The 17,427-nt window shown below is 34.3% G+C and overlaps 1 protein-coding gene across 8 annotated transcripts in view; it reads left to right on the top strand.

Annotated features, from left to right (window-relative positions):
- The window catches only part of SENP6 (SUMO specific peptidase 6), a 106,238-nt gene that overhangs the window by 65,740 nt on the left and 23,071 nt on the right, over positions 1 to 17,427 (top strand). For all 8 annotated transcript variants that reach the window (XM_082474170.1, XM_082474168.1, XM_082474167.1 and 5 more), the window contains 8 exons: positions 3,448 to 3,832; positions 8,920 to 9,158; positions 12,540 to 12,710; positions 13,675 to 13,708; positions 14,120 to 14,314; positions 15,303 to 15,529; positions 16,894 to 17,003; positions 17,121 to 17,237. In XM_082474170.1, the coding sequence (XP_082330296.1) occupies positions 3,448 to 3,832; positions 8,920 to 9,158; positions 12,540 to 12,710; positions 13,675 to 13,708; positions 14,120 to 14,314; positions 15,303 to 15,529; positions 16,894 to 17,003; positions 17,121 to 17,237 (1,478 nt within the window). The remainder of the gene's footprint in view (positions 1 to 3,447; positions 3,833 to 8,919; positions 9,159 to 12,539; positions 12,711 to 13,674; positions 13,709 to 14,119; positions 14,315 to 15,302; positions 15,530 to 16,893; positions 17,004 to 17,120; positions 17,238 to 17,427) is intronic.

Below are 17,427 nucleotides of genomic sequence, written 5' to 3'. Positions count from 1 at the left end.
GGATCCAGTTCAGGGTCATGTACATTTAGTTGTCATGATCTTCCGTCTTCTTTAATCTGGAATCATTCCTTGATAGTCCCTTCTCATTAATAACCTTGATATTTGTAAGGAATATAGGCCTCTGACTTTGTACCTCAAGTTGGGTTTGTCTAATGGTTCATCATAATTTATACATTTTTCAAGAATCCTCAGAAGTGATGCTATGAATCTTATTGCATCATATCAGGAAGTAAAGAATGTTGATTTTCACACTACTCACTTTTATCTTAAGATGTACTCTTCTAGATTTTTCCAGGTATTTTAGTAGGTATTTTTAATAGATATTTCTATACTCATTTATTTATTTTACTTATTTATTTTTGGCTGCATTGGGACTTTGTTGCCGTGTGTGGGCTTTCTCTAGTTTTGGCGAGTGGGCTTCTCATTGCCGTGGCTTCTCCTGTTGCGGAGCACGGGCTCTAGGCACGCGAGCTTCAGTAGTTGCAGCACGTGGGCTTCAGTAGTTGCAGCACGTGGGCTTCAGTAGTTGTGGCTCGCCAGCTCTAGATCATGGGCTCAGTTGTTGTGGCGCACGGGCTTAGTTGCTCCGCCGCATGTGGAATCTTCCCAGACCAGAGCTTGAACCTGGGTCCCCTGCACTGCAGGCGGATTCTTAACCACTGCGCCACCAGGGAAGTCCCTATACTCATTCATTAATAAGAGTTTTTTCTTATCCCACGTTTACTTATATATTTTTCTATTTTTATCAGCATAGACACATAGATTCTTATTTTACTCAAAACGGTTATACTCCATAACTATCATTTTTCATTTTGATGCTCAAATTGTCCCAGACTTGGCCATGGAAACTTCTTCAAGCTGGCTACTGTTTCTTTTTGACATATTCCCATCATTATTTGAGTACTTACTTTATGGTATAACCAGATGGTCTAGACTTCTTTGTATTTTCTCTGCATCAGCTCTAGAGTCATGCATTTCTCCCAAGGAGCCATTGTTTCTATAAGTGGAGGGAAGGTATTTGGGCAGTAGTTGTGCTCGTTGCTACTGGGTGTCACATTTATAGGCCCTCTCAGTGACTGAACTAGGAAATATTTTGTGCGCGTTTGTGTTAATATTCAGTACCTATTAAAATCTGTGAGTTTACATGGACAATTCCATTTCTAGTCCAACACCACAGTGTTTACTTTAGCCTTCTTGTATGTTGCATGTTTGTAACTCCCTTCTCTGACAGTGAGAAACCTGTCTCCCATCATCTCCAGTGTATTTACTTATTTGCTCCATTGCCTTTTACGTGCCCAGTCCTCTGGCATGCCAGCCTAAGGTCGGCTTGGGACATACTGGCCTCCCCCACAGTGCTTGGCCCACTGCTTGACCCAGGGAAAGGAGGAAAGAGGAAGAAAGCCCCTTCCCAGGCACATTATCCTTCCTCCATTAGGCATGCAAGCTAAAAACCTCAGAATTTTTTTTTTAACATCTAATATATATTTTCTTTCTTTTTATCTTTACTCCCATGCCACTTAATTCTTTTCTTAGTGGAGATAAAGAATAGATTGTAGCCATCCTCTATGTAACTTTAAATTCTTGAATAAGATTAGTGGTTTTTCTTTCCATGTGTAGTCTGTGAAATTTCACACTATGTACTGCTTGTAAGAAAACAAGGTCTTTGGTATTTAATGAGATTATAAAAAGTTCAGACTATTTACACAGTGTGACATTACCTCAGTGGTGTCTCATCAAAGGCAGGCTCTTTCTTATTAAGTATAGTTGGTTATTATTAATGTGTAGAGACTGGCAGATACTATGTGATATGTAATTTGGATTTATTTTATTTTGTAAGTCTTCCACTGACTAAAAGGGGGGAAATGACACTTTAATTAATCTTTGTTTCCCAAAAGAAATTATACTTAACATACAATTGTTAGGAAAATTTACTACTTTACTAAAAGTAATTGAGCATTGTTGAGATTCTAGTTTTTAGGTGACTAGGTTGATAAAATTCTTAATCTCTAGTTTTTATCATGAAAAATTTAATATCATGTTTGGTTCAGCTGATCTGCATTTTATTCCTAATTGTTGCAAACGGTTCTAAGATATGTGTTTCTTAGCTGATGGAAGGCATATGATAATAGCTCATGATATATTTCCTTCTATATTTTAATATTAAAAATTTTAATAGCAGAGAAGTGCTTTTTCTATTTCTGTATCAATTTTATAATTGATGTAAAATTTATCAATTTTATAAAAGAAAATATGTGAAAGTATTGCTTTTCCATGGGGTTCTTTTTACTGAAAAATGTCCTTTATTATAGACAGTAAAGTATTGGAGACAGTCTGAACCCAGCTTGATCATATCCTCGATTCTTAAAAGGCAGAGTTAGCTCATATATAGCTGATTCCCACTGTGGCAAATGGGGGTCTAGCTCCCACATAAATGAACATATTTAAACTTTTAAACTGTACCACGATGTTTTTTAAACCTAGCTAGAGGTGGAACTATGTCTATGCTCATCATGAAAATAATGGGGTTTAGATATTTTTTTAGAGGATTAGAGGGTAGTATTTAGATAGGGACTGCTCTGTTGTTTATGGCTTTCCCTTTCTGGTACAGTAGGACGTGGTCAGCCATTTGCATTATTTGTATATTTATTTTCCTTCTTATAGACATAAGTGCTACAGAACCTTGTTCACATAAATAGGTACATGAGTATGGAAAGTGTTTTTTACAGTAATATCACCAAATACCTTGAACTCCTTCTACGTTATATGCTTCAAAATTACATGACACTCTACTGTCAAAAAACATTTTTTAATGATATCACAATTGTAAGAGGCCTAGATTAGGCCTTCCTTAAAATATTTTTGAAGTACTATCTTAGAAGTAAATTATCTTGTAAAAGTTTTTGTTAATCAGAACTTAGAATTGATTCATTTTTCCAACATTTGAAATTATCCTTCTGCTTGGTTCGGTGATTTTTATACCCCAAGGCAGTGCACCCTTGTAATATTTCAAATGGAAGATAGGTTTAGTGTTCTTTTTTTTTTTTGCTTTTAAGTATGAGAAGAACAATTGTGGCAGGTGATGCTTTGACATGAGAAGCATAATCAAATCAGTTTTTGGAAAGGTTACATGTGTGAATTGAGGATCGAGATGCTGATTCCTTTGAGATTATATATGTCCTGTATGCCTTAGAAAATCTTTATGTAACCCTTGAGGAATATACATAGTCCAGTTTGAAGACTGCTGGACTAGAAGGTTTGAAAATTCCTTCCAGCATATTCTGATGCTAAATCTCAGGCAGCATTCAGGGTTTTGTGGTGGCCATAGTGAGGAGGATGGCAAGTGGGAGATTTAATTTTGAGATTACTGCCGTTGTTGTTCCATGATGTTGAAATAAAATGCCAAAGTCTTTCATTTCTTTCCTTATTTTTTATTTTTTGGAATTTAAGGTTTCTAAACAGTGTGGATATTGTCCAAAATGTGGAAAAGAAAAAGAAAATCAGACCAAATGCCAAAGTTGTGGTATTCCTTTTCCTAAGGATTTGCAAAGAAATAGCAGACAAGCTGTAACTTTGAATGAACCTACTGGATTATTAAGAACATCAATTCATCAGAATTCTGGAGGACGGAAGTCACAGAACACAGCATTACCAGCCAAGAAGTTTTATGGCAACAGTGTGGGGAAGGTTCCAATTGATATTATTGTGAATTGTGATGATAGTGGACAGAATTATTTACAGACTAATGGGAAAGTCATTTTACCTAAGACAGAAGTAGCCAAAATCACAAACCCAAAAGAAAGGAAAACAAGCCTGTCGGACCTAAATGATCCAAGTAAGTATTTGACTCCCTTTAGTATTGCTGTTATCAGTCCATTATTTTTCACATATATTTTTAATGTGAGCATGAGCATATTTCAGAAGTGTAGTTTTAAAAGGTATCTTCTTGTGTCAGTTATGTGACATGGTTTTTGGGTAGATTACTAAAACTGTCCATGGAGTTGGAAAATATAACTGACTTTGTTCTTATCCCATCCATCTTAAATAGTTTAAAAAAAAAAAAAAAGGCACAGACCTTGGCCCTAGTCTTAGGTCAAGTGCCAGTTATGCCCCATTTTGTAAGTTTGACCTGGTTAATTTAATCTCTCTGATCTGTAAGTGGATATATTTCCTGCCTGATAGGGTTCTTGAGGGAGTAAATTTAAAAATAACATGACGTGCCTAGCATAGCTCAGTAGAGCCTTTGACAAAAGAAAGGACTCTGAAAATTCTTTCCTGTACTATTTTTGTTCATCTCCTAAATCTTTTTTTCCTATCTTTAGTCACGTGTACATAGGTGTATGTATATGAAATGCAGTCCTTTTTGTAACAAATGGCACAAGATTGGAAACAATCATGAACTGGTTGAATCAACTATAGTGTACATAGAGCTGTACAAGGGGAAAGAAAGATCTCATTTAATATTGTGTAGAGTGATTTCCAAGATCTGTAATCAAGTGAATAAAGCAAGGTGCACATCAGAGCTTATAGTATGCTACTCTTTATTTATGAAGGGTGGGAGAATATAAGTTTTGTTTTTTTTTTTAATGAAAAGATATATCAAAAGCTAATTTTAAAAAGAAGTTAGTCGGAAGGGTAGGAAACAGTGTAGGAGTTAGGGATAGATGCTAGATTTCTCCAAATATACCTTGTTTTATAGATTTGACTTTGGAACCATGTAAATGTTTTACATGATTATAAAAGAAAATTAAGTCGGAGATTTAAAACAATAAAATCAAAAACAAAATGAAACAAATGAACTTAATTATGTATCTAGTTGGTGGCTTGAACACACAGAATTATTTCAAGTTAATTTACATTAAATTAATATTGTGGCTATACATCCCTAATGTTCAAACAGAACTCCAAAGAAATCCTGACTGTATTCAGTAACATTATTATTAATAATATTACTATTGCTATTTTTAAACACATACTGATAAAACAAACAAGCAACTATGTCATTGTCTCCAGAAACCAAGATTTTCAGTGTTACAGAAAAGGGATACAAAAGCAAAATCAAAGAAGTAAAAATAACTGTAACTTTAAATTTGAATTGGAGATAATACTGGAACTTCTTATATATTTTCTATTAAATAGAAAATATTTTTTAGTTTTACCCGTGAAAAATGCCTAGAAACAGTAAGCGACCCTTGTATAGAAACAAGCAACCCTAGTTCCCATATTTGTGTTTTTGAATACCATTTTCCACTAAAAATAATCAGAGCTTCTCAGAGAAATGGCTGACTCCGAGTGTGGAGCACAGGTGTATGAGATAAATCTCAATCATCGAGTCATATCAGAAAGCATAGAAACAGTCACAATCAACTGCGGTCATGTCAAAAGCACACAGGAGCCAAAATGAAAGGGCTCCCACTGACCAAGAATGAGACTGCTTGGATCACAAAAGAAATCATAACTACTATGTGTTGAAATGTGTCGAATTTATCAAAATTAGTTCATAATGATATCCCCCTACTCCCTCACAAAGTAAAAAGCTCCCCATTTGGTTACCTTATAAAAGGGATACAATCAAGAATTTTTTCAACCTCAGAAACATGTCAAATTCTGTCTTAATTCAATTCAGGGTAAAAACCTTAACCCATACCAGTACATTAGCTTATTTTCCGAAAGAGCTTTGTGTGAAAAGGAGTTACTGTGTGACAGCTGTCCAGCCAGTACTCTGTTACGGTGTCACGAGGATGCTGATATTTTAATATGTTATGATGCATTTTAGTGCTGTACCAATGCAATATTAAATGTTAATATCATTTGAGTCTTTACTAATGGTGAGGTTTTTACATTTTAATGTAAGGTATAAATAAAACTCTTAACTTATTAGGCAGTTCCTGGGTATTATTCTGAGCCAAACCTTATACTGGAAACTCAAGGTCCTGAGGAGATTTCCAGGATGAGGGGAACTGAAGTTAGTAAGGCTAAGTTGATAAGTAAAAAAACAAAATAAATCCATGTGGTTCTTAGGTGCCTTAAACGGTTTACTATTTAGAGCTTAATCTAGAACCATATCAACTGTGAATTAAAACCATAAAGCTTAAATTTGCTTCCCTCCCCTGCTCAAAAAAATAAAAACTGTATTTCTCATTAAAGTATATGAAAAAATATCTTCTGTTTTAAGATATTTATTACATGCTTATTGGCCCTACGTTGTGATAAAAGCTTACATACCAACCAATTTAATTTGGTTTTTACAATCCTGTGAAGTAGTTACTAATGTAACCCTATTTTATAAATGAGGCAACCTAGGCTTAAGCCTAGTCTGAAGGCTTCTCAGTATTATATACATACGGGCTGTCGGAGTGTAGATTTTAAAAAACAGATTTTTCTGGTTGCAAAGTCTCTTTATGTACTTTATCATTCTTAAATTTGTATTCCTATTAAAATAGTTTATTATTATGAAGCTTTTATTCTGTCTTTGGTGGTCAAATAATAAATAAAATGTACAATGTCTCAAGTACTGATAAACTCTATGTGGAAAAGTGAAGCAGTTCCAGGAAATAGAGAGTGACAAGTGTCACAATGAAGAAGCTTGCAATTTTAGATAGGTGGTGGAATTTTAGATAGGTGGGTGAAAAAGTTACCTGGTGAAGTGACTTTTAAACATTGCCTAGAGTGAAGTGAGGAGGAATATAGGCTGATTTCTATGGAACAAGTTTGTAATGTAAATGCAAAGACCTTATTATTAGTCAGCTTGGGTTGCCATAACAGAATACTATAGACTGAGCGGGCTTAAAAAACAGAGATTTATTGTCTCACAGTTCTGGATGCTGCAACTCCAAGATTAAGGTGCCATCAGGTGAGGCCTCTCTTCCAGGCTTGCAGATTGCCACCTTCTTGCTGTGCATTTACATGGCCTTTCCTTTGTGCTTGCGCAGAGAGGGAGAGTGAGATTTCTGTCATCTCTTTTTCCTATTTCACCAGTCCTTTCAAATTAAGGCCTCACCTTTATGACCTCATTTAACCTTTATTACCTCTTTATAGGCCCTATCTCCAAATATAGTCGCATTGGGGATTGGGGCTTCAACATACGAATTTTGAAGGGACAGAATTTAGTCCGTAGCAGACCCTGATACAGAATCTTACGTATATTCATATAGAATATATTCCATGTTTTATATAGGATCAAAGCAGCTATGAAAACAGCTCTTTAACTGTTGTCATCTTTGCATACTCTCTCCCCATTTACTTTACAGTTATGGTGACATTGAACACAACCCTCTATTTTAAGTTAATAAAACAAGAGCTATGTAGTACAGTTCTATCTGTTGCAGTATTGGGGCTTTAAAATAAGTTTTTGATAGAGTAGCTATAGAAGTTTTAATGTTTCTGAAGCACAATAAAAGTTACTGTAGGTTGAACACTAGGCTTACCGTTTAATATGTATTTCTGCTTAGCTTTTCATAAACAACATTAGCAGTTCATGGACTTTTTTAAAGCTTACATATGACAGGCGCTATGCTATAAACCTTTTACATATTAAATCATTTGTTCTTAAGACAGCCCTTTGAAATAGGACTTTATTGTCCCCAGTATCACAGAGGAGAACTGAGGCAAATAGCTAGTAAGTGGCAAGACCCTAATTTTCAAGTGTGTGTAAATCGGCTTGGACCTTCTAACCTGGCCTGTTAGATTTTGTGTTAATAAAATACCAGTTCTGAAAACGATCAACTTTAGCATTTGCTCCTGAGACTGGATAGCAAAATAAAAAAGATGAATGGTGTGATGCTAGGGGTGATGCCTCTCTGGGACTTGTATGTGACTCAAAAAATATTAACTAAGCATTTATGTGTATGATACGGAAAAAGAAAATTGCTCGTACAAGTTTATACATTGTTCAATGCATGACTTTCTTTGCCAAGCAGTTTTAGATGCTGGGAATACAGCAGTAAGCAAGGCAATATTTTTGCTCTTTTACAGTTTATATTAGTGGGGAGAGGCAAATGAGCAAGTAAACATCCACAACAAAAGACAACAGAAGTTTAAATTAGTTGATGTGAATAAGTACCTGGGTGCTACTTTAGATTGGGTGGTCGATGAAAAAGTGATATTTAAGCTAATATTTGATGACCAAAATGTAAAAAAGTGTTAGGGGAATTACAGTCAGACAGAAACAAGCTGGTGGTGGTGTTTGAGGAACAGAAAAAATGCCGGTATACCTGGAACATAAAGAGGGAAAAATGGAGTAATATGAGAAAGTAGGGTAGGGCCAGATTACGTAAATTTATGAACCAGGGTAAGGAGTTAGGATTTGACTCAAGTGCAGCATGCTGGCTCTGTGCAATTACGATATAGAGATGAGTTTGATAAGAGTCAATAATGAGTACATGGTAGAAGAGCAAATTACCTTAATATAATGTCTTGCCCACGTTCATTTACTAAACAAGATTTATTGAGCATTAGGCACTGGTCCAAGTTCTCCCAAAGACCAGTTGTGATGTTAGTGATTCCTTGTGTGAGATAAAATTATTTGGTCACGTGCAATTTTACACACATTTAAAATGCATGCTATTTTATGAATAATTGATCTGCAGATTATCTTCATACCTAAGACTTTCTGGAACTCTGAAATAAACCTACTGATAAACATTTAATTTTTGTTGTAACTTGTGTATGTTTCTGTGTGGGTGATTGTGATGGACTATAGAATCAATTTTACATTTGTATGTTGTTTAAAAAAATGTCAGTTCTAATTGTTCTCCAAATTTAACTTTTCATCAGATAGAATGAATTATATCTTCATTTTTATTAATCTCAGATCTGGAGGAGATCGAAAGCAAATTTGGTATATTTCCCACTTTGTTCATGTATTTACATTTTTAACTGACAGGAGTGAAATAGCTGAAGTATTTAACATTTTCTTTGTAGTCATTTTGTCCAGTGATGATGATGATGATGATGACGACGGTGAGAGGACTAACAGAAGAGAAAGCATCTCTCCTCAACCTGCTGATTCAGCATGTTCGTCCCCAGCACCATCCACTGGAAAAGTAGAAGCAGCACTAAATGAAAACACCTGTAGAGTAGAGCATGAACTAAGACGCATTCCAGCACGTTCAGAATTAAATACAGTTACCTTGCCAAGAAAAGCAAGAATGAGAGACCAGGTACTTTTCACATTTATTGACATTTATTCAGATTAAGTCTTCTTTGGTATGTAAATATTTGGGGGGGGAGGACAATTTGGCAGTATCTTGGGAGAAGAATGAATTAGTCATGAAGTAGGACTTAAAATAACACTTGGAAGATTATTTGAAAGAACATTAAAACATGCACAAAAATAAATTTCAATTAAAGGCTTAAAGTGTAAAAAGTTCAACAAGAAACAACATCAACCTTATAGTAAGTGAAATATAAGTGTAAATATACTTGTATAATCCAGTGGGCAGGAAAAGGTCATTTTAACTTGCGTGTATTTTACCGTAACATTGTGGTTTTACTATATTTTATTTTATATTTTACTGTATAAAATTTTTAAAATATTCAGATGGCAAAGGATAACAGAAATTATGTCAATAGACAGTAGATCTAGAAAGGGGTATTTGTAATAATGCAGGTAACATACACTAGTATCTATAATAGACGAAGGGACAGAATTTAGTCCTCTTTTAAAAATTAGAGGAAAAAAGAAAATAAAAGAAGATAGGAATAAATAAGAAGAGAAAATTCAGGTAATAAACTTTTATAGAGAAAGTACATATTAAAGAAAATGAAATATAACCATGTACTTAACAGACTTTCAAAATTAATGCAAAATCGATTAATATGTACTACTGGCAAGAATCCAAGGCAAAGGGTACTTTCCTTATATGCTGATGAAAAAAAAGTAAGTTGTTATGGCCTTCTGGGAAAGCAGTGTAAAACATCTACTGAAATATTTAAAAGGTATACTGAATGACCAAGTAATTCATTCCCTAGACTCAATCTCAAAGAAATCCTCTGCCTCCGGTGCTTAGACTGTATGTATAAATATGATTATTAGCAAACATAATCATTGCCCATTAGTATAGAAATGGCTGAAGAAACTATGGTATATCTATACCATGGACAGTTATGCAGCCACTGACAATAAAAATCAGAGCTATATCAATGACTTTTAGGATTTCTACATGGCCCTGCTTAGTGAGAATACCAAGATGCAGAAATATGTGCATATTTTCTTATTTTTGTAAAAAGAACTTTAAAAAACTTGTATGTTAAAAAATTATATGTGTATGTACACATGTCAGGAATTCTAGAAGTTATAGATAAAAATATGGAACCATACATATTTGATGAAGATGGGAACTGTAAGAAATGAAAAACAAAAAGTAACTATAATAAAATACAGTTAAAATTATAGAAAAATTATAGAAAAATATAGATTGATAGTTTTAATATAATCTTGGGGAATGCCTTTCCAAACATTTCAGTACAAGCAAAAATAATAAATGAAGAGATGAATATATTTGATTAAATGGAAAGTACAGAACAGTGAACCTAAACACCATCCACAGAATTTGATAGGTAATGCAAATGGGAAAAAATAGTGAAGTATGTGACAAAGTATGAGTTGGTCCTTTATATATTTTTAATTTCTTAAAAATCAAGAAATAGAAGCAAACCATAGAAAAATGAGTAAAAGGTATGAATAGAGTTTTTTTTTTTTTAAGTAAAGTACTAAAAAAGAAATTAAAGTAAAATATATTTTAAGTGTTAGATGGCTGAAAATTTTAAACTATAGTAGTATTTCTTCTTGGCTAGTGTTTGGAGGAATGGAATATTGGCTGTGTAAATTGGTATAACTATGCTGGCGGGCAATTTGGTGATAATCGTATATTCCAGGATTTAGCTGCAAAACTGCTTGCCAGAGAATATTGTGTCATTGGGGAAAGGTCGGAAAGAACTCAGATGTCCAGCATAGGAGGGCTCAGTTAAATAAACGTGGATTTCCATGAATTTGTGAACAGTTTTTACACTGACACACTGAATAGTACGGGTTCCTCTGTGCCAGTTTACAGGCCCCTTGGGAGGATGTGGACCGCCCAAGTTCTAGACTCAGTCTCTCCACCATGGATTCAGCTGGAGCAGCTCTTAAATTATCTAACTTATTATTGAGCTAAATAACGTCTCATTTGAAGAAATAATTCTAAAGCTAAAAAAAGTTTTTAAACCACTCTAATAGGTTTCTGTTAATAACCTGGGAAAATAGTCATGATAAATCTGTTAATAAGCCTGAAAAAGCAATTTACAGAAATAAATATGTGTGTGTGTGTATCACATTTTGTTTTAATACATATTTTTTCCTGTGACATAGATCACAGAAATGTCTCTAGAGGGATAATGGGAATAGTGACTGCTTCTGTGCAGTGGACATTTTTTTTTCCTTTTGTTTTTTAATCAAGATCATGTTTTATTCTTGTGATGATAATAAGGTTTTTAACATAATAACTTTACTTTTAATTACATTTAATTTAAAGTATACTTGTATAAAATACATTTTTATATTATGATTAATTTGCATTTGAGAGTGACTGTGAAATCTTAATTTAACAGATCAAGTCATTTAACACTTTTTAATATATAAAGAAGCATCATTTTATAATGTAAATAACCATTTTCCTAAATTATATGTTTTCTAAAGAGCTGCTAATTTAATCCAAATACTACAACCACTACCACTATTACTAGCTAACTTTTATCCAGCATTTTACTGTGCATGAAGCACAGTGCTAAGCTGCTTATATGCATTAGTTCATTTGAGTAAATACTCTTACATTTTAGCTTAGGAAACCAAAACTTTAGTAGGAGTTATTAAGTTTTACAAGACCAGATCATTAAAAGGTAGTATAGCTGTGCTTTGAACCCAGGCTGTCTGATTCCCAGAGTACCATTTCTCACTGCTGTGCTGTTACTGGCGTTTCAATTAATAGCCAGATAAAGTATAGCAAGATAAAATAGGAAGGGTTTACTGTTATTGTTGTAAAATCAATAAATATTTACTTCATCTAACACTGTTGAAATAAAATCAATCTTATGTCTTGATAATTATATTTCTTTTTTAAAAAATATTTATTTATTTTTGGCTGTGTTGGGTCTTTGTTGCTGTGCATGGGCTTTCTCTAGTTGTGGCGAGCAGGGGCTACCCTTCGTTAACAGTGTGTGGGCATCTCATTGCGGTGGCTTCTCTTGTTGTGGAGCACGGGCTCTAGGCGCACGGGCTTCAGTAGTTGCAGCACATGGGCTCAGTAGTTGCGCCTCGTGGGCTCAAAAGCGCAGGCTCAGTAGTTGTGACGCACGGGCTTAGTTGCTCTGCGGCATGTGGGATATTCCCGGACCAGGGTTTGAACCCATGTCCCCTGCATTGGCAAGAGGATTCTTAACCACTTTGCCACCAGGGAAGTCCCAATAATTATATTTCTTATGTTGGGTCTTCTTTGAATATGTCTACTTAGTTTGCAGCCTTGTTTTAGTAACTTATTAAGTGAAAATTTTTTTTCCTTTTTCAGTTTGGTAATTCTATTATCAACATACCTCTAAAACGTCGCAAAATGATTTCTCAAGAAACTTTAGTTGATCCTTTATCTTTAAGCTACCAAAGTTCCTTTGGTAGCGTAATTGTAAACTGTCGAAGTATACGAGTAGGAACACTCTGCCGACTATTAATAGAGCCTGTAATTGTAAGTACCTTCTAAGCTCTTTACTGTACCAATTATAAGATTCAAAATTTCATGGCTAAGGCTACTATGTAATATTTTAAAATTTATAAGTTAAAATATTTAGTAGAATATTAAAATTATTTCAAGATTTCAGATTGCTTAGGAATATGTAAACAATTGTAAATTGCTACTCACCATAAAAATTACTGGGTAAAAAATTTATCATATATACTCCAATAAAAAAATTTTTTTTAATTTATCATGATGTAATATTCAAGGTAGTACGTATTCATCATAGGAAGATGCTTGTTCTCACTGAGTCAGAATTAGCCTCCAGTGTGTTACCGTTTTATTCTCATGCTAGCTCGATGCATGAAAAGAGTACTTTAAAGAACTGTATGAGAGAAAGAAGAATCCAGAAGCTTTGTGGTCTGCAGAAAAATGTCTTGTAACACAGCAACTCCTAGAAATAGATTAGTGGGCTACAGTGGCCACCCAAGAGGCATTGTGGTTTTGAACTAGTTCAGTGTCCATAAAGCCCAAAGGACTTTCTATAGTCCCTTTATCTTACCTGTCATACCTGTCTCCTTATTACTCTACTACCACCAATCCAATTCAAATGTATATTTTCTATTAAAATTTTAACATAATCTCCTTAACCTGCCTTCTAAGTCATAATTTTTCTTCTTTCTAATGTATCCTATACATTGTTGGTAGGTTAACCTTCCTATAGCACTGTACTTATTTTGTAAAAACCTTTATTTTAAATGTCTTAACTTGGTGTCCCTAACTATCTGCTTGCAACTATTTTTTCAACAAAGGCTGGCTTCATTCTCAGTATTGTAAAGGCCAGATGGAGGAATGCAGTACATGGATCAGTTTTTCTGCCTTATGTGGCCTAAGTCCCAAATCACGTGTCATTTAGGGTGTTTGTAGCAAAATCTTCAAAAACCTATGATTGTTACTAATGTATCTTATTTTTTAGTTTTCTTTAGATTTTATCAAGATACAGCTAGAAGGTAAGCTATTTTATATCCTACTGCTCACTAAAGCTTTGTTTACACTAAAACACTTTACTGGGATAAAAAATTAAACGATATTCTTAGAATTCATTAAGATGGTTTGTTATGACATACATCTTAACAAAAGGCATTATACCGTAATAGTGTGATTTCATACTGTAACATCACAAAAGCTATGTTTAATTTTTTAAGTATGCGTCATTAGAATCCTCTTTCCATCTGGGAAAAAAATGTGGATACTTCTTTAAGATCAAAGATTTTCCTTCATTTCCCACTAGAGTTACTGTTTACAGAGTATAATAAATATGTACTTAACTTTAAAACTGTACTTCCTTACAGTTTCCTCCATTCATGATTTTGCCCTCTTAAGAATTGATTCCTTTTCCATTTCCATTTGTTTTTCTCCAGAACCAGAAAAGGAACCTGTAGGGATTACTTTAAATACCTCTGATCTAACAAAATGTGAGTGGTGTAGTGTCCGAAAATTACCAGTAGTGTTTCTTCAGACGACAGCAGCAGTTTATCAGAAGCTGAGCGCGCAACTGCAGATGAACACGGAGGATAAAGTTTGGAAGGACTGTAAAGCGATAAATAAGTTAACAAGTAAGTTGTGTGGAGCAAATGTAGTAACACATACAGTACATTGTTCAGCAGGACGTGAGTCGCCTTTGGTCGACACCTTAGATGTATCTTAACTACAGTCCTTACAGCGACCGTGTGAGATAGATATTACTTCTCTCGTGTAACAGATGAGGAGAAGTCCACAGAAAGTGGACGTTCTGAAGATAAAACCCGGGTGTACCCATTTAGAAAGTTTTCAAAATGGGTTAAAACTCAAAAGATAAATACTCTTTATTTTAACACCGTATGATATGAGTAAAATGAGTTTTTTGTTTGTTTGTTTTGTTTTGTTTAAATGTACTGATAGGAGTTCTGACTGTAAATCAGCAATCAATCTGGAAACCTTGAAACTTAGCCTGAATAGGAAGTTTGAAAGTTCATCGAACAGGTCTTCATCCTCTGCAATAAATCAGTGTGGTTCTCCATTTTGTTTCCCTTCCCCTCTAACGTTTGTGGCATAGCATGACTAGTTGTAAAATATTTTTCCTCAGTAATTGCTGCTTCAGCTTAATGACGAGTAAATGATAGCTACTATTAAAGTTACAAGAGTTGGCACATTAGTGAATAGCAGTTTTTACAGTTAAATCTAGAGATACCAATTCACTTGGCAATTTCTTATTTGTGTTTGACAAAAGTGTTAACTGATTGTATATTTAAAACTAATATATTTGGATTCTATTAGATGAAATAAATTAGTTACATCTGTGGATAGATTTGTTCTTGAGCTGCTGCTAGAGTAATGTGTTCTGGTTCCTTTCTTTTAATAACTTAGGTGACATTGTTAGGTGACACTGTCATTGGTCTTTATTCTAGTATTGTATATCCACTGTATGCTGAACACTGTTTTGAACATTTATACCAGGATTTCTGGTGATACTCTTGGAAATAACTAGTTGTTACTCTTTTTCTAGTATCTGTTTACGTATTTTTTTTTTCCTTTAGACTTACAGTTATACTGATTTCTTTTCAGATTTGGAAGAACAATACATAATTCTAATTTTTCAACATGGCCTTGATCCTCAGGAAAATATTGTATTTGAAAATATCATTATTGACATTGGTATAAAGAATAATGTGTCAGATTTTTTTGCGAAAATTCCCTTTGATGAAGCCAATAGCAGACTTGTTGCCTGTACAAGAACCTGTGAAGAGAGCAGCAAAGGAAGTTGTGTGCAGAAAGAAAACAAAATTAAAAATGTAATTATATTTTTTAATGTTTTTAATGTAATTTTAAATGGTACCTTTAAAGGGAAATGTGGTTCATTATCATATTGCTCATTTGGAGTTAGATCCTTTTAATTCCATTTCAGGATTATTTGCTTTTATATGTGGTTTGTAAACTACCTTGTGTGGAAATATTAATGGTGGTGGGTTACTTGTGACACAAATTGTAATTGGTACAAGTCTCAGAAGCATTTTATCGGTACAAGTCTCAGAAGCATTTTTATTTTAGTTCCTTTCCGCAGTCTGTTCTTGTCTTTACTTTTTGTCTCCTTTTCTTTTTCTCTCATCCTGTTTTCTTTTTCCCTCACTCTCAACATACATATACGTACAGTGCTACATTCAAATTGATTGTTACTCTGTTTCTTAAATTTGCTAATGGTTCCCAGTGGTGACATTGGCTTCAGTACAAATAAAGGAATTTTGGTCCCTGATGTATTGTCCATTTATGTGTAACATGTGCCTACATGGTTGAAAACTTGGAAAGGAAGAACGTATACCGTTTGATCCTGACTCTCGACAATTCTAGAATAACTAAGTCTAGAATAACTGATTATGTAGTAGGTAACTCTGAAGCCACCTGAATCGAAGGCTGAAGTACTACTATAACACATAATATAATGTTAATCAATATGACTTAAACTACTCTAAATTTGTCTCCTACCACAGCAACTGAAGTTTGCTGACAAGTTATTAGAAATATTAAATCTTTCATCTGCCTACAAATTTGGAAATAGGGCTGTCTATCCAAGGCATAATACTGGTGAAGTTGAGCAAGGCTTCACCAGAAAAGAGCTATTCACACAGTTAGTGGGTTGAAGAAAAGAACAGAAGGAGGAAGGGGAACCGTTCCCCTTCTTTTGCAGAATTGGCTACAGGAGATAATGCCAGAGGAAGAAAAGAGCAGCTGGAGCCGTAAGGCAGCTGTGATGGGCTCAGATTTCAATGGAAGGCTCTTCCTTTAAGGACTCCTTGATTCTGGAGGACGGAAACTCAGTGGCCTGTGTTCCCCGAGCCTCTGCTCCCATATGCCATGGATTGCCTAGGCACTGAGCTTAGGTAGTCCTACACTCCTAGAAGAAAAAACCACTACCTGTTCTTTGGATTTGACTAACATAATCTAATTTAATATGGATGGTTGAGATCTTAGACAGGATACTGGAAAACCAGTTAACAAAAATTGGAAGAGTATCACTGTTCTGGAAGCTACCGATAAAAAGAAAGTTGACCCTAGTTTTGCCTGTTTCTTATTTTTAATCTTTTTAAATTGAAAAGCATTCTTGCCTTGTACTTTTTTTATTGAAAATTTTTCGAATTTATCATTTAATTTTCTTTACCAGGTGTCCCTTGAATCTAAAATACAACTTAAAAACAAACAAGAATTCCAGTTTTTTGATGATGAGGAGGCAACTGGAGAGAGCCACACCATCTTCATGGGCCCTGTAGAAAAGTGAGAGAATTCCTTTACATTTGCAACACTCTTAAGTTTCTTCTCTGTTTTATTGCATTTTGGTTATATGCATGCCTATTTTTGTTTGTTTGCTTATTTTTTAAAATTTTGTTACAGATTGATGGTATATCCACCACCTCCAGCTAAGGGAGGCATCTCCGTTACTAATGAGGACCTGCATTGTCTAAGTGAAGGAGAATTTTTAAATGATGTTATTATAGACTTTTATTTGAAGTAAGTTAATTTTCTCCTAGCCTTTTAGCAAATTTTTAACATTTTATAATGTATACATGTATTTTCTAGAGTCAAAATTGTTTGGATTTTGAATTCCATCACTGCCACTTATTGTATGACATCTGGAAAGTTATGTAACGTCTCTGTGAATGTTTCTTCATTTTAAAAATGGGAATAATAATACCTAAAA

This window comes from Balaenoptera physalus (genome assembly GCF_965194825.1).
Source record: "Balaenoptera physalus genome assembly, chromosome: 9".
NCBI lineage: Eukaryota > Metazoa > Chordata > Mammalia > Artiodactyla > Balaenopteridae > Balaenoptera > Balaenoptera physalus.
The sequence above is the reverse complement of the archived record's forward strand: the minus strand, read 5'-3'. Positions and strand labels throughout refer to the sequence as shown.